At 35.0% G+C, this 20412-nt stretch overlaps 2 protein-coding genes across 2 annotated transcripts; both read right to left on the bottom strand.

The window, feature by feature from the left end:
• Positions 1-990: 990 nt before the first annotated feature.
• Positions 991-7492, bottom strand: LOC107855118 (importin subunit alpha). The gene is made up of 11 exons (XM_016700108.2): positions 7258-7492; positions 4791-4887; positions 4577-4668; positions 4360-4491; positions 4030-4215; positions 3773-3936; positions 3602-3680; positions 2599-2727; positions 2366-2493; positions 1909-2285; positions 991-1281 (listed from the first exon to the last, which is right to left on the bottom strand). The coding sequence occupies exons 1-10, from the start codon at positions 7480-7482 to the stop codon at positions 1913-1915; spliced, it is 1605 nt and encodes a 534-aa protein (XP_016555594.1). The 5' UTR covers positions 7483-7492; the 3' UTR covers positions 991-1281; positions 1909-1912.
• Positions 7493-10536: 3044 nt separating this feature from the next.
• LOC107855124 (dnaJ protein ERDJ3B) lies at positions 10537-17146 on the bottom strand. The gene is made up of 10 exons (XM_016700119.2): positions 16768-17146; positions 16537-16685; positions 15516-15642; positions 14361-14475; positions 13620-13736; positions 13326-13412; positions 12494-12553; positions 12325-12402; positions 11067-11138; positions 10537-10966 (listed from the first exon to the last, which is right to left on the bottom strand). The coding sequence occupies exons 1-10, from the start codon at positions 16839-16841 to the stop codon at positions 10808-10810; spliced, it is 1038 nt and encodes a 345-aa protein (XP_016555605.2). The 5' UTR covers positions 16842-17146; the 3' UTR covers positions 10537-10807.
• Positions 17147-20412: the final 3266 nt, after the last annotated feature.

The following is a 20412-nucleotide window of genomic DNA, read 5'->3' as shown; positions in this document are numbered from 1 at the left end:
ACCCTCCAATTTATAGTTGTAGGGGTAGACAGTCCAAGTGTAAATAACCCTCTTCTGCCTCATTCTGATTGGTCCATTCAATTTTCAAGCTTATCACAAATATTATGTGACAAGGTTGCTTGTGATTGGCAAAAACCATGTCATTTGGAACACTTGGCGATGTTTCATTGGCTCTTGAATTTGACTTGGATTGCCACCTCATTTGATCGTGTAGCCTTGCCTCATTGGTCTTTAATTTGTCTAGAATGCCATGTCATTTGACACATGACATGAGTTTGGACCTCAAGGTGAGATGGACCTTGAGGAAGAATAAAACGGGGTTATAACCCAAACTAATTTTAGACCCAATAAAATATGGATCAAATCTAAATTTTATATGAATTTGATTCAATAAATTTTACGTGTCTACAACAGGTATCCCGTGAAATTAATCGAGGCATTAGCAGAGGAATTGATCTCTAGCCTCCTTTACAAGGATACCACATGCACCAACTTAGCGACTCTTACTAGTATGAGTAGATTTTTGATTATTGAAGCGAAAGCCACAAAAGTGACTAAATGTAGCACACAAGGGTGTGGTCTAATGGTTCAATGAAATTGAGTTGAACACCATGAGGTCTCAGATTCGATTCCCAACAGAGACAAACACTAGGCAATTTCTTCCCACCTGTTCTAGCCTTAATGGACAGAGTTACCTGATACTTGTTGCTAGTGGAAGGTAGCAAATATCCCGTGAAATTAGTCGGAGCACGCGCAAGCTTGACCAGACACCACGGTTATCAAAAAAATAAAAGTGACTAAATGTCTAAATCAAACCTCTAAGGTGTAAGAAGACCAAGAATCCTTCTCCAAAACCCCAAAGTGAACATATAAACATACTTGGCAAATAATCAAAAGAAGTAAACACATTCCATAATGGTAATAATTTCACCACCTCATTCTTGTAAATGTTGTAGTACTTCTTAAGCCTCAGCAATCAAGAAGCAAAGATGGAAAGTAGTAGTATATGTTGACATCAAATGGAAATATGTATGACTTGTACATTAACATGTGTGTATAAAATTTATGTTTTATCCACCACCACCAATATATCTTAGGGGAAAAGGTAACTTATACAATACAAACTCACTCAAGAAATAAATGAAAATATATGTAAAATCCGAACCTCGCAACCCCACCCCCACCCCCACCCCAACCCCCGAAACATATGAAAACTCTACACATTGTTTAAAGAGGACGCTTTCTCCAATTTAAATCCAACGACTGACCTGCTAGCCAAACCTGGAAAGAATCAAGAATCATAGCAATGATACATATCAGAAACCGCAGCGAGTTTTAACTGTGAAATAAACCATTTTGGATCAATCAAAGGCAAAGTGACTAGTTTTACATCACGATATCCAAATTAACAGGTTTCCTCTTATCCATTTTGCTCTATTGGAGTCCATTTTATCCTGTTGAGTTCGACATCATTCACTTAGGAATGGGAAGGCTTTCTTATATGGTCTTTCGCCTCATGAGCTAGCTTTTGAGGTTGAGTTAGACCTCACGTTCATTTAACATGGTATTAGAGCCATACCCATCCTAAGTCATGTACCGATGTCATGTACCGATGTTGTGCCCCGATCTTACATTGTCAATGCTCTAGATAGATCCGGTCCTGGGCGTGCAGGGGAGTGTTGAGTCCCACATTGTTCACTTAGCTATGGGAAGGCTTTCTTATATGGTCTTGGGAAATCCTCCCTCATGAACTAGCTTTTGAGGTGGAGTTAGGCCCAAGGACCATTTAACACGTCCTAGTGCTAAATAATTTACACCATAAAACAGGTGCTCAAAAGAACAGAAGTTGTAAAGTCAACTGTCGTCGACGGAGAAGAAATAATCATAGAAAAGGAAAGAATGACATACTGTATCAACTGAAGTTGAATCCTCCTGATGGAAGAGGTAGATCACCCCCTCCAAAGTTGAATCCAGAATTTTGAGCATCAGCTGATGGAAGTTGTTCATCCTCCTCTTCCAACCAATAAGTTTCGAGGATCTTCACTGCCTTCTCGTAGATTTCAGTGTTGTCGTGGCTCTGGAGGTTTTCAATCTTCTCTAGACCTTCAGCCTCATCGATCAACTGGGCATAAACATTTATGCCTTCTGTATTACCTAGATCCTTTTCAGCTTCCCCGATCTTCAGAATATTCTCAAGCCCTTCCAAGCAGACCGTAACTATTCTTGGGTCAGGACAAACCAGTAGATCACACAATGGTTTTATACAACCTTGGTTCACCAAGAACCTAGAAATCAATTTACATATGAGCTTCAACCTAGATGTAAGATTAACCAGATGAAATTGAATTTGCGAAAGGAACCATACTTGATTTGATCATTATTTCCACCTGATGTAGCATTTGAAACTGCCCAAGCAGCTTCTTTCTTTATCTCAAATTCAGCATTTTGTAGCAGATGGACAAGAGGAGCAATAATGCCAGCCTCGATCACAGCCTATTTATATTATCAGTATCACTATACATTACTGAATCGCATTAAAAAGGTTCTCTTTCTCACTTCTTTTCATTTGTCTGTCAATTGATAAAGAAGCACAAATACCTGAATTTGATTTCGATTACCAGCTGTAATGTTCGAGATTGTCCAGCAAGCTTCCTTTTTAATGCTTTTCTTGTAATTTTGCGTCAACAGGTTAAGAAGGCAGGCAAGAGCATGATGGTCAATCATAACCTAAATAAAATGGGTTCATCAATGTCCATCAAAGAAAGAATCCAGCTGATAAATTAGGTAGGACATAATTTGCTTTAACAACCAAAAAACGTAGATTTTTTTTGTCCATTTCCTTTCCACCACATTTGAAAGGTAGCAAAAATGGAAGGTTGCAACTAACTCCTCACTGATGGAGTATATACCTCTGCCTTACAATATACCCTTTTGGAGCTTTCCCACCTTTGGTAGGAGAATAAAAGGATTGCAACAGAAGTTAATTCGATTTCACTCTCATCTTATGTTTCAGGACCAAAAATTTAGAGAATCCCCTCTCTACTCGATTCCTTCTCCTATACACTCGATTAGAATAAATGACTTGAGTGAATAAATAGAGTTCCTGCGCGAGCACAAAGTAAACAGAATGATGCGGTGCAACACCATCCATGCGGGCAGTTGAGCAATGAAAAGTTTATTCTAGAAATAATCATGACAGTAACATACACCATAAACCCCTTATCCAATAGGCAAATGTGAAAACTGAAGTACACGAATGAATTGGTGAAGACTTTGTTAGCAACATGGCAGAAAATGCATGAGAACCAATTGACTAGCCCAATCTTAACATCATCTTTTCTTTGATATTAGAATATAGTTGACTATCAGAATTAACATTCAATAGAGCTAGATTCAATTATATTTTTTCTCATCTGCAATAATTTACCCAAACAAAAAAAGGATGCTAGACAACTGACGTACGGATGGATTAGATATTGAGATTCATGTTTACACAAAGACTCATTTAAAAACTAAATGAGGAAAAAATGAAAGTCAAACATGAAGAATTGACTAAAGCAGAGAATCTTATATATATTGCCCAAGGGAGGATGATAAATACCTGAGTTTGGATATCGTCTCCTGTGACAATGTTACCAACAGTGCGCAAGGCAGGAATGAGAACAGATGGTGAAGAATGACTACTCACAAAAAGAAGACGAAGGCAGTGAGAAAGCTATGATTTTAACATAACGAAAACCCTTAAAAAACAGAAGTAAGATCTATAACTCACAGTAGCAGCTCAACAAGGCGGGGACAAACTCCAGCTTCAATAACAGCTTGGATTTTGTCATTAGTTCCATCAGAAAGATATGAAAGAGCCCAGCATGCATCTGTCAAAACTTCTTCATCGTTTGAGTGGATAAGACGAGCAAGAGTGGGGAGTGCCGCTTTTGTCTGAGCAATGAATTTCGAAAGGCACAATCAGAAGTAATATAAATAGCTGAAAAAACTAAAAGATTGAAATAAATTTTTTCTTTAAAGTCAAACCTGCTCAAACTGCGGCTGAGGCTTGCCCCTACAGAAGTTTGACAATGTCCAGGTAGCATTTCTCAGCATAGACAGCTTTGCATGCTCATTAAATTGTGCTAGCAATGACACTAAGGCTCCATGGCCAAGCACAAGGTCACGATACTTGGGCGAGTCACCAGCAATATTTCCCAAAGCCCAAACTGCCTATAAAAGTAAAAAAAAATTCAAAATAAAAGAACTTTTAACTTTCCAGAAATAAATTAGCATTTGGTGCTTAATAGACATGCTATCATGACAATTATACAAAGAAACATGTAACCCTAGCCCTCTTATATTTATAGTTTTTACCTGTTCACGGACATCGTCGCTTGGTGAACTTAGAAGTTTGACGAAAATTGGAACAGAACCATAATCAATCACAACTTTAGTGTTTTCTGATGTGCCAGATGCAATATTTGTAAGAGCCCATGCTGCCTCAAACTAGATCATAGGATGCCAAAGATGTAAAAATTAGAAATAAAGACACGCTACGAAAAAAAAAAAAAGCAATAGATTTTGTAACAACCTGCAGTTGAGGATAGTCATCTCTAGCAAGAAATTCAACAAAGCGAGGAACTACCCCAGACTGTATCACTTCCTCTATAGGAGGATTACGTTCTGCCAACACAACCAGAAGAGAAGGCAATACAAATTAAGAAACAGAGATACAAAGAGGAAAAACGTTAATTGTCAAGGTGATCAACAGAAACATATTTAGGAAAAAGCAAAGCAAAACTGACCAATTGAAAGCAGTTTCCGGAACTGTGTTGTAAATTCAAGTTGCATACTGCTATCATCGGACCAAACCCCAGCAATCATTTCCGGAAGACTCTCCAGCTGAAAGGTTATAAAAGCAATAAAATCAAAGCAGATAAGTTTGTTGCTAGAGCAGCACGACACTGTATTTGGCGCAATATTACTCCTCCATCCCAATAAGCGTAACTGTATTTGAAGTAGGTGTCAATTAACTAATTTTTCAGTGTAGATTCAATAATAGATTTCTTCCTATTTCTTAAATAGTTTTTCAAAATACCTGTTTGACTCTCCAAACAGTGATTCTGTCACTTCTGCTTTGCAGAGAAGGGAGAAACATAGCAGACCATATATTTAAACTCCTTAGCTTTCATACCTAACTATTGAAAATATTATGCTTCTCTAACAAGTAAAAAAGTTATCCTTAAGAACTCGAAAGGATGAACACCACGTAATCATTGATCGCATTTTCAATGCAAATAAAAGTAGAATCCAACAAGGAAAAATGAGGCTAAGAACTGAGTGAAGAAAGAATGAACACTGAGTAACCATCGACCGCGCTAGCCATTCAAATAGAAACTGAATCCAATAAGGATAAGTGAGCCTAACAATGGAATGAAACAAGTAATTGACGGAAATCTATACTAGAAAGCATGAATATTTTACAAAAGTAAGGTGTTTGTGCCAAATACATTCAGAACTTAGAAGCACTTTGAAAAAACTTGGTCAAACACGAATTGCTGCTCAAGAGTTTTTTCTATAATTAATAGCCAAATACAAACTGCTTCTCACCAAAAGTACTTTTCAAATTAAGCTGATTTCAGAAGTTTGGCCAAATACGCTATAAGCCTTGATCACACTTACAATTCAAATAAACTATTGAATCTAATAAGGCTAAGAACTGAATGACCATTTAATTAACAAAAACACTAGGTGATTTCTTCTCATCTGTCCTAGCTTTCATGGGAAGTATCAAGTATTAGTGAAATTAGTCGAGTTGCATGCGAGCTAGTTAAGCTTGAAAAAATTAACACCGGGTAAAAATTGATCACACTTGCAAATTCAGATTTAGTTGATACTAAACTCGCAAAAACACGAACTATCATGTTTTTATCCAAACACAACTCAACTAGCAGTTGCTCAAACTAAACGGAAAAAACCCTAATTAAACTCGTAAACATTGATCGCACTTGCAATTTCAAATAAAATCACAAAATTCCTCTCTATCAAACATAAAATTAAGCAAAATTAAGCAAACAGAAATGAATACTTGATAGTAATCTCGCAAAAAATGTGATAACAAAATTTGCACCTAACAACTGAAGTTAATTAAGCAAACAAAAACTTCAATAGCTCAAATTAAATGGAAAAAAAAAAACTAATTAAACTCGTAAACATTGATCGCACTTGCATAAAATCACAAAATTTCTCTCTAGCAAACGTAAAATTAAGCAAAAAAATTTTTAAAAATAATAAAATTAAGTAAACAGAAATTAACACTTGCTCATAAATTGATAACAAAATTTTGCACCTAGCTGAGAAACAGCAGCAATGGTAGTTGAAAACTGTTGCTGTAGTGATACTAAACTCGCAAAAAAACAAACTATCATGTTTTTATCCAAACACAACTCAACTAGCAGTAGCTCAAATTAAACAAAAAAAAAAAAAAAAAAAAAAACAAGCTCGTAAACATTGATCGCACTTGCAAATTCAAATTTTGTTCTCAACTAGCAGTAGCTCAAATTAAACGAAAAAAAAAATTCCTAATTAAGCTCGTAAACATTGATCGCACTTGCAATTTCAAATCAAATCACAAAATTTGTCTCTAACAAACATAAAATTAAGCAAAATCATTAAACATGATACTTCCGATGCTCATAAATTGATAACAAAAATTTTGCACCTAGCAACTGAAGTTAATATTAAGCAAACAAAACTGATACCTTCTTAAACGGAAAAAAAAAGGCCTAATTGAGCTCTTAAACAATGATCGCACTTGCAATTTCAAATAAAATCACAAAATTTCTCTCTAGCAAACATAATATTAAGCAAAATTAAGCAAACAGAAATGAAATCTTGATACTAATCTAGCAAAAACGTGATAACGACGATGCTCAAATTAAACGAAAAATACCTAATTAAGCTCGTAAACATTGATCGCACTTGCAATTTCCAATAATATCACAAAATTTCTCTCTAGCAAACTTAAAATTAAACAAAATTAAAAAAAAAAACTGAGTAAGCAAGCAAAATTTCTCTCCAACAACTGAAGTTAATCAAGCAAACAAATTATTAAGCAAATTTTCTACAAATAATTAAGCTCAAATTAAACGAAAAAAATACTAATTAAGCTCATAAACATTGATCGCACTTGCAAATTCAAATAAAATCACAATTTTTTTCTCTAGTAAACATAAAATTAAGCAAAATCATTAAGCAAACAAAAACTGATACCTTCTTATTATCGAGCTGAGAAACAGCAGCAGCAGTAGCTGAAAACTGCTGTTGTTGTTGAAGCGGTAAACCTTCACGTCGTTTTTTAAGCAAATTTTCTTCTCTTTTACTCTTACGGATCTCAACCATATTATCTTCTCTTCTTCTCCTTCCTTCATCCGCATCCACCGCCACTTTGTACCGGCTCCGGCGAGCCTCCGTTCTCGAATTCGGCCGGAGTGACATAGCTATAGCTATAGCTAAGTTCAAAAATCAATTGAATTGAATGAAGTGAATTTGAATTGAGAATTTTTGAGCTTTTTGTATTTGTAGAGAGAGAAATAATTAAGGGTTTGGAGAAAATTTTGGATTTTGTCTGAAAAGGGTTTTTTTAATTTTTGGGTTTTAACCACCATTATGGTTTTTTGGAAAGTGGGCTTGATTGTTGAGGTTATTTACAACATTGCCACTGGTTTGAATTTTGTAAAATAAAGCTTTTTAAGAAAAGAAAAAAATTAGTAGGAGTTTTGATTTCAACCACTATTATGGTTTTTGGAAATAGGCTTGATTTTGGAGTTATTTACAATGTTGCCACATCATCTCGGAGTAATTGATAAAGTTGCGCTGTCATATGACCAGAAGTTCACGGCTTCAAATCTTACGAACAACATCTAACAGAAATGCATGGTAAAGTTGCGTACGATACACACTTGTCGTGGAGCTCTTCCCTTGGAACCTACGCAAAATGAGAGTTTTAGTACCCTGGACTGTTTTTTTTTTTTTTACAATGTTGCCACTGGTTCTAATTTTCATAATGAAGTCGTTTTTGGTACGAAGCAGTTTCCTTCCTCTTCAAAATGTGAAATATCGAAGAGCGAATTAGTCGATCCTCAAAATGAATATCAAATATACAACGAAAATGGAAGAAAAAAATTATATTTTAATTTGCGTGGTTTGCTTTATTTGATTTGTTTTGTAAAAGTATCTCCTTGCATATTTAGTAAACTTTTAATTTTTGCATTTATAATTTTACCCTTCATGACTTTCTGATGTTTAATGTCTTGGTATTTAAAGGATATTTTGAGTATTTTATCCATACTTTTACTAAACAGAATATAGATTCAATATTATATTCATAAATATATGATATAATATCTTAATTCTTACTTCAGTATTTAGAAGAAAAATTATTTATAGAAAACTAATTGTAGAAATGGAAGGTTGGAATAGTAAAAGACATACACTTAAATAGGCTTTTATTTTTATTAAATAAATGTAACTTTGAGCTGTCATATTTAATTTCTAAATTAATTAGACCTAACATAGCCATATATAGAGGTTACTAGTTTTATGTATTTTGTTTCCCAAGGTATCCCCACAGCCACCAGCCGTGAGATTAATTTTCCGTTCCACTGTCAGTGCAATAAGCGGCATGAGACTAATCCACAGTCAGCAGCCGTGAGACTAATCTTCCGTTCCACTGTCAGTGCACTAAGCGGCATGAGACTAATCTTTCGTTCCACTGTCAGTGCATTAAGTGTGAGACTAATCTTTCGTTCCACTGTCAGTGCACTAAGCGGCGTGAGACTAATCCACAGTCAGCATCCGTGAGACTAATCTTCCGTTCCACTGTCAGTGTACTAAGCGGCGTGAGACTAATCTCACGTTCGACTAATCTTCCATTCCACTATCAGTGCACTAAGCGGTGTGAGACTAATCTCACGTTCCACTGTCAATGCACTAAACGTGAGACTAATCTTCCATTCCACTGTCAGTGCACTAAGCAGCGTGAGACTAATCTCACGTTCCACTGTCAGTGCACTAAGCGTGAGACTAATCTTCCGTTTCACTGTCAGTGCACTAAGCGACGTTAATCTTCCAAGACTAATCTTTCGTTCCACTGTCACTGCACTAAGCGACGTGAGACTAATCTTCCGTTCCACTGTCAGTGCACTAAGCGTGAGACTAATCTTCCGTTCCACAGTCAGCAACCGTGAGACTAATCCACAGTCAGCAACCGTGAGACCAATCTTCTGTTTCACTGTTAGTGCACTAAGCGGCGTGAGACTAATCTCACGTTCCACTGTCAGTGCACTAAGCGGCGTGAGACTAATCTTCCATTCCACTAATCCACAGTCAGCAACCATGAGACTAATCTTCTGTTCCACTATCAGTGCACTATGCGTGAGACTAATCTCACGTTCCACTGTCAGTGCACTAAGCGGCGTGAGACTAATCTTTCATTCCACTGTCAGTGCACTAAGCGTGAGACTAATCTTCCATTCCATTGTCAGTACACTAAGCGGTAGGGAACTGGCCACAGAGTTTTCTCTGTTCACCAGAGTTGGGAATCAAACCCCCAACTTCTTGCTTAAGGGGTGAGGTGCTGAACCACCACACCAACCTTGTGGTTGAGGTTACTAGTTTTAGTACAATGACCCGAACATGTGATAAATGCATTAGTCTGATACAATGATGGAGAAAAGCTTATTGTAATGTTTAATGATTATGAAAAATCTTTGATAGATAACTCTTTCTTCTAACAAAATTATGATGTAAATTCAAATTAATAAAACTTTAATATAAATATCTGACGTCGAATGATAAAAAAAAAATTGCTTATACGTCCAGCATAGTTTCACAAATAGAGTCTGGGGAGGATGAGGTGTGCACATATCAAGTAAATCATATGCTACCAACGTTATGAAAAATCTTTGATAGAGAACGCTTTATTCTAACGAAATATACATAACGTGAATTCAAATTAATAAGACTTTAATATTAATACCAGACATCAAATGAAAAAATTGCAAATGTTATGTGCTTAGTGTAGTTTCACAAGTGGAGTCTGGAGAGGGTGGGGTGTACGCAGATCAAGTAAATCATGTGCTACCGACGAGTATATAGTACAACAACATACCCAGCGTATTTCAACAAAGCGAGATCTCGGGGAGGTAAAGTATACGCAGTCCATACCACTACCCACTACCTCAGATGAAGCAGAAAGATTGTTTCCGATAGACCCCAGATCGAGACATATAACAGTATAACAAACAAAAACACAAAAGCAAACAACATACCCAATGTATTTCCACTTTGTGAGAATTCCCACAAAGTGGGGTCTGAGGAGGGTAAAGTGTACGCAATCCATACCACTACCTCAAATGAAGCAGAGAGGTTGTTTCCGATCGACCCCCGGCTCAGGACATATAACAGTATAACAAACAAAAACACAAAAGCACACAATAAGATGGAATAAAGCGTATGTAGTGGTAAATGTAAATCACTTGAACAAAGTTGTGCTAGCAAATATCTAATCTGCAGTAATTGTCCAATACAATATAAAGTTCTCAAATCTGCTCAATCATATCCTTGTTAGTCAGTTCAAATGGCCTGTAAAACTACATCTCAAATGATGTTGGTAACAAAAAATTAATAGGACTTCAAGGGCTCGGAAAATTTGACGATGAGAACGCCTTGTAAGATTACAGTAAGGTTCGACACATTGACGCGATGTTTGTGAAAATATGGAACAAAAAAGTTCTAAGGATTGAAAAGACATTAGTATATCCTAAACAAGAATTTCCTTGACCTTTTTCTTCTGGTCTTCTGTTAATGATGTAGGGAAAAGAACCTCAAATTTAACATATAAATCACCCTTCTTGTTATTGAAATGCAGTGGCATCCCTTCGCCTTTGAACTTCCTCACTTTCTTTGGCTCGGTGATCCCCTGTGGAATAACGATAATGAGGAATACAGGTGTTGTAAAAAAATTTGGGTGCACACCTATATGAAATCGTAGCCGGTTTGGACTGCATGGAAAAACTTACATTTGTGCTAATATCTACCAAATGGTCGTCGAGATGCTTAACGGTCTTGTTGAAACCAACCAGTGCTTGCGCCTGCATGGAAGAAAATGGAAGTGTTGAGATCAACGAGAAAAGGTGAATTGAATATCATAATCAATTAAATTAGTGATGTTAGTAATAAGAGGCCTTCCGAGATCTTGTTATTCTTAAGGACAGATTGAGTCAAACTAGGACCCCTTTAAGCTTATAGCACGCTATTCGTTTGGTTGTCACCGATAAAACTATACAGATATTTACACCGGACAACTCTACAAGTGACTTATCAAGAATAACCTGTGAATACAAGCAATGAACTGCGTATTTGTTGCATAAGTTGAAGACAAGTCTCACCATGCAAATGGATCTAAAATTGTCTTTATGAGAGCATATTCACAACTGTTCCTCTATGACAAAGTTAACCGAGTTTCTATCTTCAATGGAGATTGAAAAGATAGCTAACAAGCTGAAGATAAGGCTAAAACACATTCAAATTGCGCGAACACTCATCACTCTTTTCCTCACACAAGAGATCACGGAAAGTGTTTCAATCCCTTCAAGAGCTAGGAAAGTTTCAATATAGTCTCTAACATCGGCCCAATTCTAAGTATTCATCTGAAAATATGGACCAACTCTATGAGGTTTGTTTCAAACCAAATATAATTTGGTGAATATACTGTCTCAACCCATTGAGACTCAAAGAAACCGTTTTACAAGCTAACAAGGTCTTCAAATTGATGACCAAAGTTTCTGGAGGGATTCCAATGGTTGGTTCATATACCACCAAAGCTCGACAACAATGTCAGTCACCATGAAACTGGATCACTTCTGATCCAAAAGACTGAAACAACACATTCAAGAGGCATCTACACACTGTCCGCTGCAGCACGGTTTAATAAATGCCCACTCATTCCTATATGTACACCATTTATGGGAATATATGCACAAGCATGTGGAATTAAGATTGAGGTGGACAAAGGCAAAACACATTGGGTTGGGATAAAGCAAACTGGCTCTGCATGCATCTTTTGGAAGCTTGAATTAGAGGTGCATTCATCTCTGTGAATTCCAGACACCAATGTATGTTTTAAGACACAACACCCCAACATTTTGTCATTCTAATTTCCCATCTTAATTCTCCTTAAACAACATTCATAGTTTGATAACTTCATTTCTCAATCACAAGCTGAAGAATGAATGGGTTGACAGTCAGGCATTCTGGTAAATGAATAAAAAATATTACCAGAGTAATAGTAACAGTTGTATGTAGGTCATTTCCTTCCCTCTTGAATCGATCATGCGGAGCGGTGCGAATACGGAACTGCCCGAGATATAATAAAGACAGAATATAAGTTACAGTATCATGCATAATAATGAAGTCCATTTTGTGTAGCATCGGATAAAAGTCAAACCTTCAGGTCTCCAGGTTCACCATCTATCTTAGGCTCACCATCTTCATAAAATACTACTTCCTGTCAAAAGAAGTTTCCTATAATTTCAAAACAATTCAAAAAGACTTACTAAAAGAAGAAAGGCCATCAACAATCAAAAGTGTGAACCCTAACAGCTGGGAAGGCCTTTGATAGTTAAATGAGTCGGAGATATACACAAAGAGTATATTTAAGTCAATTTAGCAAAATTAGTTGAAACAGTGAAATGGATTTTCATAAACAAACAGACCAAAGTAGCTCTCAGAGGACGATAATAAAAGGAATAAGTCGCTTTAACATTTTGTTGCACATAGTTATGCACACAAGACAGAAAAAATTGACCAAATTTTACTGGATGTTCCTAAAATTCTGCAAATATTTATCAAATCCTAGCAAATATAGGTCTACCATGTACTGCCATCAGGCTATTCTGGGATGGCCTAAAATGCATTTTAGATCAACATCAGATTCACTAGTCTTATTTAGACGTGGCAGAAATGAGGTTCAACATCAGGACATAAGGATGACTGCAAGGAGCCGCTGAAATCAACATCTAGCAAAGGCTAATCTTTACTAGTAGTTGCAGAACTACAAGGCTCAAGTGGTTAGAGAGTAACATTAAAGTCATAATGGCCAGAAGAACACTGAAAGCAAATGCTCCGTGAACACTAGTGAAGATCCTGACAATGGCAAAACGGGTACAAGGAACTATGCCCAATTGTGTACACACAAACTTAAGTTAAAAAGTGCACTGGTATGAAACCTTTGGTATCAAATTAAGCATATCAGAAAAGAACTCTGCATAAAAGCTTACTTGTCCATCTTGCATTCCTTTCTCAATATCCACAGTAATGTGATAGCCCTCCCTTTCAAACTTCACATTGGGGCATTGGTCACAGACCTACAGAGCACAATTACAGAGTTTAAGAAAATTCAGATGCTATATTTTCGAAAACACATGAAATACCACAAAAGACTAAGTCTAATTTTCTCTGATCAAGGTCCGGTACCACAAAAGACTAAGTCTAATTTTCTCTGATCAAGGTCCGGTAATTGAATAAAGGGATTATTCTGTATATCTGTTGCAACAAGCATCAATAAACCACACCTGCTCTGTCATCTGCTGGAACATTCCTGGACCAATTTGCCGGTGATAAACCTCATTGCGGCAGTTGCAACGCCTCTTACCAGGGGCTGGCTTCAAAATATTTTTCTCTCTCCAAACCTGTTTTAGTCACCAAAACATAGGAAGCAAAATGCTAAAGCGCAATATCCCCAGAAAAGATAGCTGGCCAAAAAGGCGTAATTTGGTCGTTGAAAAGCTCCCTTAAGTTAACATTTAGTGAACTAATCAACAGATGTAGCTAGAAATGCTCGTTTCATGATGCCCCAACACTATCACAAAAACCACCCAAAAAGAAAAACTTGCACCATCTAACATTAGAATTCTAGCAGTTTCTGTCCAATCTAAATAGAACGGTTGTGCCAAAAAAGACTTGTATTTTCACATCTTCTGGGTAACAACTTATATGCAAGACGAAACTTGAGTAGATGTGGGGAAATAACTTTCTGGCTTCTTTCAACTCAGGTTCATTATTAGTTGTTAATAAAACATCCAGGAAAAATGAAAAAGTTAAAATTCTTTTTTTAATAAGTTGCAGAGTATGGTGGTATGGGCCTACGGCTTTTAATAACTTCTTATAAGTTATAAGGTGATACTATATATGGCGCATTTTACAAAGTCAAGTATGTGATAGATTAGTGATAACGGTCGCAACAATTAAATGTATGTATGCTAACTTGGTGAGGAGGCTCCAGTATTAATATACAAAACAAATAAAGGAAGTACCTTCAAGGAACCTCCCATGTATAAATCTTCCAATGTTGCATCCAAATCAACAATCACATCATCTCCTTTAACAATTTTCTCTTCTTCTTCTTCCATTGTGCCTCCGCCGAAAAACCTTGCAAATTATTTCTTTGTTAGCAATAAAGATTGCAATCCATTTCAATAAATAGGGAGCTATAGAAGTCCTAATAAGACCACCGTCAAGGTCTCAATCAAAGATTGTTGGGCTTCAACGGAAAATCACAAAGAAGCTTATGATGGAAGAAGAGCCCAACAATGAGTCCAAGAATCGTGGAGAAGAATGGGCTAAGTGCTACACATATTTCATTCAACTCCAAACCCAAGAGAAAGAAGATCGGGCCCATATGGAGCCCCAATAGTGAGCTTCAAATCCTCACCCAAAAGGGAGGAAAAGTCACATAGAGAGTGACTTGGAAGGGGCACGTGTTTTGATTAAATTTTGAAACTTCTCTTTATTTCCTTAGGAGAGTTTTTCGTATTATTTTTACATGTTTTTCTAGTTTAGAGTTTCCTAGTTAGATTTCATTTATTATTTCCATAAATGTAGATTCTAATCTCATGCTATTTGGATAGTTTTCCTATATATAATGTAAATTTTGTTATTTTAAACACAACATTAATATATTGAGAGTTTCTCTTCTTTTCACCTTTGCGTGTGGAATCCTTGCAACCTTATAAGAAGGATTTTTTAAGAAGTAAGATTAATTATTTCTTTGGTATCTTTACTTCTTATTCGTAACTTAAAGAAGGTAACTAGTCTTATAAAAATTATTGTCTCTAAGATCTGGAATTAGATAGTTCAGCGGTAAGCCTTGGCAGCACCTAAACCACCACATTTTCCACTGCAGGCCATCTTACCTCAACCTCTTCCAAAGTCAAGTCTTATTACACTTTATATCATTCATCACGTGCTAATACCAGAATCCTTTTGCATTTCTCACTTGTTGGATATGCCAACAGAAAATAAAAATATCTAGGGCTCCTACTCACCAAATCCTCCCCCCACCACACCCTACTCTCCGGGCAAAAAAAAAGGAAGTTCCATATTCAACTGCTCACATCCAATGACAAGAAGAAAAAAAAATAAGCACCAAATGAAGATGAGGAGAACCTGGAAAGAGGGCATCAACTTACTGGCTAAATATGTCTTGCATATTCATTCCTGAACCTCTGCCTCCACTAGCAGCATGCTGTTTAAGACCTTCTTCTCCATACCGGTCGTATATATTCCTCTTGTCACCATCCGAAAGCACTTCATAAGCTGGAAATCCCCAAGTGGATGAGTACAAAAGAGAACTAAGCTTACAAACCCACCCAAGACAACAAGTCACCATACTAAATAGATAGAATCAAGCCATATAAGTAACAACAACAACTATGCATCAATCTCAAACTAGCTGAGAACAGCAATATGAGCTACTCGATAATTTCTCTAGTAAGCATTCAATGTCACAAAAACTTGCCAAAAAAACAATTACTCATCAATCCCAAACTAGTCGAGGTCATCTAAATGAGCTCATCAATCCCTATATTAATCCTCTACGTCCACTTAACACACATTCAATTCAATTAGTTTAAAATATCATCTAATAAGCACAAATATCATCTAATAAGCATTCAATATCACAAAAACTTGCAACAAATACGCATCAATCCCAAACAAGTCGAGGCCAGCTAAATGAGCTCATCAATCCCTATATTAGTCCTCTATGTTCACTAATCACGCAGTCAATTCAATTATTTCAAAATATCATCTAATAAGCATTCAATATCACAAAAACTTGCAACAACAACCAACCTACGCATCAATCCCAAACTAGTCAAGGTCATCTAAATGAGCTCATCATCATCAACAACAACAACAAACCCAGTGTATTCCCACATCGTGGGGTCTGAAAAGGGTAAAATGTACGCAGTCCATACCACTACATCCAAAGACGTAGAGAGGTTGTTTCTGATAGAGCCCCAACTCAAGCTAAATGAGCTCATCAATCCCTATATTAACCCTCTACGTCCACTTATCACACAATCAATTCAAATTATTTCAAGATATAATCTAATAAGCATTTCAATATCACAAAAATTTTAAACAACAACCAACTACACATCAATCCCAAACTATATGAACTCAAAACTCTTCGAAAATGAGAAATACCGTTACTAATTTCTGCAAATTTCTTATTAGCTTCCTCATTTCCTTGATTTTTATCAGGATGATACTTCAACGCAAGCTTCCTATAAGCTCGTTTGATCTGTTCATCCGAAGCACCTTTCGGAACTTGTAATATGTCATAATAACTCTTCCTGTTACACCATTTGAGCATAAAATCAGCATAAAAATCCATAAAAATTCCAAAAAAAAAATTAAAAAATTTAAAAAACTTACGCTGCAATGGAAATAATTAACGATGACGATAAAATGCATAACAAAAATAACAATTTTGATCTTCCTTCCGCCATAAGGAATCGATTTTGATTCCTTTTTTTTTTTTTGGAAATTCTAGGGTTAGTAAACAGATCTATTTAACGATGAACTAGTTCGGTGCACTGAAGGTTCCACTGCGTGCACAATTCAAAAAGCACAGATCTATTAAAAACAATCTCACTAAATATATATATAAAGGGTTCGAAAAGGATCAAATATTAAGGATTTATTATACATAGCGACGTGAAAATATAATTTGGAGTTTTCAGAATCAACGAGAATAACAGATTCTTCTTATGTTATAATAGTAATAATAATTTTGTTGAACTGAATTTCGCTAGCGACGTGGATTTAATGTTAAGTGACCAATAAGAGAAGATTACGACGTATTTCAGCCAATAGGAATCAGACACGTAGGCAGGCTCATACACCCATTTTTGTTTTATGTTTTTTCTTTTTGGTTTTCCATGGGTTCTGCATTCGAATTTATACTTCGGTTTATTTAGATTCGTATAAGATTTATTATAGAGAAATGGCAATTATAAATACGTAATTTTATCTTGCATTTTTGTTATAGGCTATTTTCACGATTCGAACACGTTATTATTTCATAATCATATGACAATAACTTTATCAATTACGTCAGTAACAAATACACAGTCTTATCATACATTTCAACAACAGCATATTATAACGATTTGAAGACGTTGCTTTTTGATCACGTGAACACAACTTTATCAGTTACGTCAACAACAAATACACATTCTTATCATGTATTTCTGCAATAGACTATTTCCACGACTCAAACACGTTATTATTTTCTAATCATATGACAACAACTTTATATTTTTACATTTCTGCAATAGGCTATTTCTACGATTCGAACACGTTATTACTTCATAATCATATGAAAGCAACTTTACCAGTTACGTCAACAACAAATACACAGCCTTATCATGCATTTCTGCAACAAGCTATTTCCACGACTCAAACACGTTATTATTTCATGATTATATGACAACAACTTTACGTTTTTGCATTTCTACAATAGGCTATTTTCACAATTTGAATACGTTATTATTTCATAATCATATGACTACAACTTTACCAGTTACGTCAACAAAAATACACAGCCATATCATGCATTTCTGCAACAAGCTATTTCCACGACTCAAACACGTTATTTTATGGTCATATGACAATAACTTTACTAGTTACATCAATAATAAATACACAATCTTATTATGTATTTCTGTAACAGGTTATTTTCACGACTCAAACATGTTATTATTTCATAATCATATGACAACAACTTTATCAGTTACGTCACACATTACCTTCTGATTGCACGACAACAACTCTACCAGTTACGTCAACAGTAAATACACAGCTTTATCATGCATTTTTGCAAGAGCCTATTTCCATGACTAGAACACGTGACTTCCTGATCGCATGACATCAACTTTATCAGTTACGCCAACAGCAAATACACAGTCTTATCATGCATTTCTGCAAGAGATTATTTCCTTGACTCAAACACGTTACTTTCTGGTCACATAATAACAATTTTACCAGTTACGCCAACAACAAATATAAATAACAAACGCAAGCTGATGCTAAGCTCCCGCAATGCGCGGGGTCCAGGAAACCTTGCATTTCTTGCAAGAGGTTGTTTCCTCGATGTCACATGACAACAACTTTACCAGTTACGTCAACAACAAATGCACAGCCTTATTATGCATTTCTGCAAAAGGTTATTTTCACGATTCGAACGCGTGACTTTCTCATCACATGACAACAACTTTACCAGTTACTTCAACTATAAATACACAAATAAATCACAAAATAATACTTACGTTGCAATGGAAATAATTAAGAAAGACGATAAAATGCATAACACAAATAGCAATTTCCATCTTCCCCTCTCCATAAGGAATTAATTTTTCTCGAATAAAAGTTTACTCCGATGCACTAAAATTTCACGCAAATATTATGCTAATATAATTAAAAAAAAAAAAATCAACTCTTCTACTATATGAATTTGGTGAAGTGAAAGAGGGAATTTTGAAAAATCGAAGACTGACTAAAGTAACCAATGAGAAATGACTACTACATATTTTCAGCCAATAGGAAATAGCCACGTAGGCTAATGGTGTAATTTTTTTTTTATTTCTTTTTTTTTTCAAATTTGACTTATTAATTAATTTCAATATTAGCGCTACTTGACTAATCTAGTTTTTTTAATAAACACTCTTTATTAGAATCTAGCGGGAGATTATGAAATTTGGTGTGTGTGTATATATATATATATATATATATTAGCCGGCTTAGCACGGCCCAATGTTGATCCTTAAAATTTTTACGTTATGTATAATTCTATTATTTAAAAGTTTTATTTGTTAGGTTGATAAATTCTAAGTTAGATATATAATATATATTTAGATTGATGAAATTTGCATCACGATATTTTAAGTTGTTAAAACTTTTGTGTATTGATAGTTGATTATATTTTTTAAATAAATTTAAGTTTTTAATTATTGTGATTTATAATATTTTTTTTTATTCTACTAATTAGAAGTGACATAATAAAATTATTGTAAAAAATCCTTGTGATTTTTTTTTAAGTGGCTCCATATAAGACGTCATGTTAATTTAAAACATCAAAAATTAATTTATCATTTTACATCTATTTTATCTTTTTTTTTTAATTAAATATTATTAATTTTTTAATACTTAAATGGCTTATCATAATTAAATATGGGTAATTTAGTAAAATAGTGATTGAAGTAGTTGAAACAGTCATGTCATAAATATCTATTTTCATTTTTATTAAATATTATTAATTTTTTAATATGTAAATGGCTTATAATATTTATTTAGGGGTAATATAGTAAAATCACGATTGAAACAGTTGAGCCAGGCATGTCGAATATAAGCAGGCTGCTTCAGCTGCTTATTGTGACTTCCTATATAGGATACTAATAATATAATTTTTTTAATGCTTAAATAACCATAATAAGTAATTAGGAATGATATAGTAAAATCACGATTGAAGTCGCGAAGCAGACATGTATTAAAAATGATATAGCATAATAACTATAAAATATTACTTGTGAAAATAACCCAAGTGAGTCTCATATAAAATGTCAAACTAATTTAAAACATCAAGAGTTAATTTATTATTTTATGTCTATTTTATATTTTTTATTAAATATTATTAATTTGTTTTTATACTTAAATGACTTATAATAATTAATTAGGGGTGACATAATAAAATTACGATTGAAGCAGCTGAAGCAGACATGTCAGAAATATTTATTTTACTTATTTGTATTAAATATTATTAATTTTCTAATGCGTAAATAACTTATAATAACTAATTAGGGGTAATATAGTAAAAACACGATTGTAGCAGCTGAAGCAAGTATGTCGACCTGCTGCCTGCTTCAGCTGCTAAACCGCCTCTTATAAATAAGAGAATATCACTTACATAAAGCGAAGTTTTTTAAATGCGAAGATTTGTATTTGTGGTAAACAGTCGCTCCAGCAATCTATTTTATAGATATTCAAATATGCTCTTTATGATAACCAAATTCATAAATTACG

The sequence above is a fragment of the Capsicum annuum genome, chromosome 6 (genome assembly GCF_002878395.1).
Source record: "Capsicum annuum cultivar UCD-10X-F1 chromosome 6, UCD10Xv1.1, whole genome shotgun sequence".
Lineage (NCBI taxonomy): Eukaryota > Viridiplantae > Streptophyta > Magnoliopsida > Solanales > Solanaceae > Capsicum > Capsicum annuum.
Note: the sequence above shows the minus strand (reverse complement) of the source record. Positions and strands in the feature narration are given on the sequence as shown.

Bases quoted from the DNA above. Each gene is read 5' to 3' on its own strand.
- LOC107855118 (XM_016700108.2), bottom strand. From the start codon at position 7,482: ATGTCACTCCGGCCGAATTCGAGAACGGAGGCTCGCCGGAGCCGGTAC. The intron at 4,888-7,257 runs GTATCAGTTTTT...ATAACCTTTCAG, and splicing joins CTCAGCTCGATAATAAGAAG to CTGGAGAGTCTTCCGGAAAT. The intron at 2,494-2,598 runs GTATTTGTGCTT...TAATATAAATAG, and splicing joins GTAATCGAAATCAAATTCAG to GCTGTGATCGAGGCTGGCAT.
- LOC107855124 (XM_016700119.2), bottom strand. From the start codon at position 16,841: ATGGCGGAAGGAAGATCAAAATTGTTATTTTTGTTATGCATTTTATCG. The intron at 16,686-16,767 runs GTAAGTTTTTTA...ATGGTGTAACAG, and splicing joins TTAATTATTTCCATTGCAGC to GAAGAGTTATTATGACATAT. The intron at 12,554-13,325 runs GTAAGCTTTTAT...TTCTTTTGACAG, and splicing joins AAGGAATGCAAGATGGACAA to GAAGTAGTATTTTATGAAGA.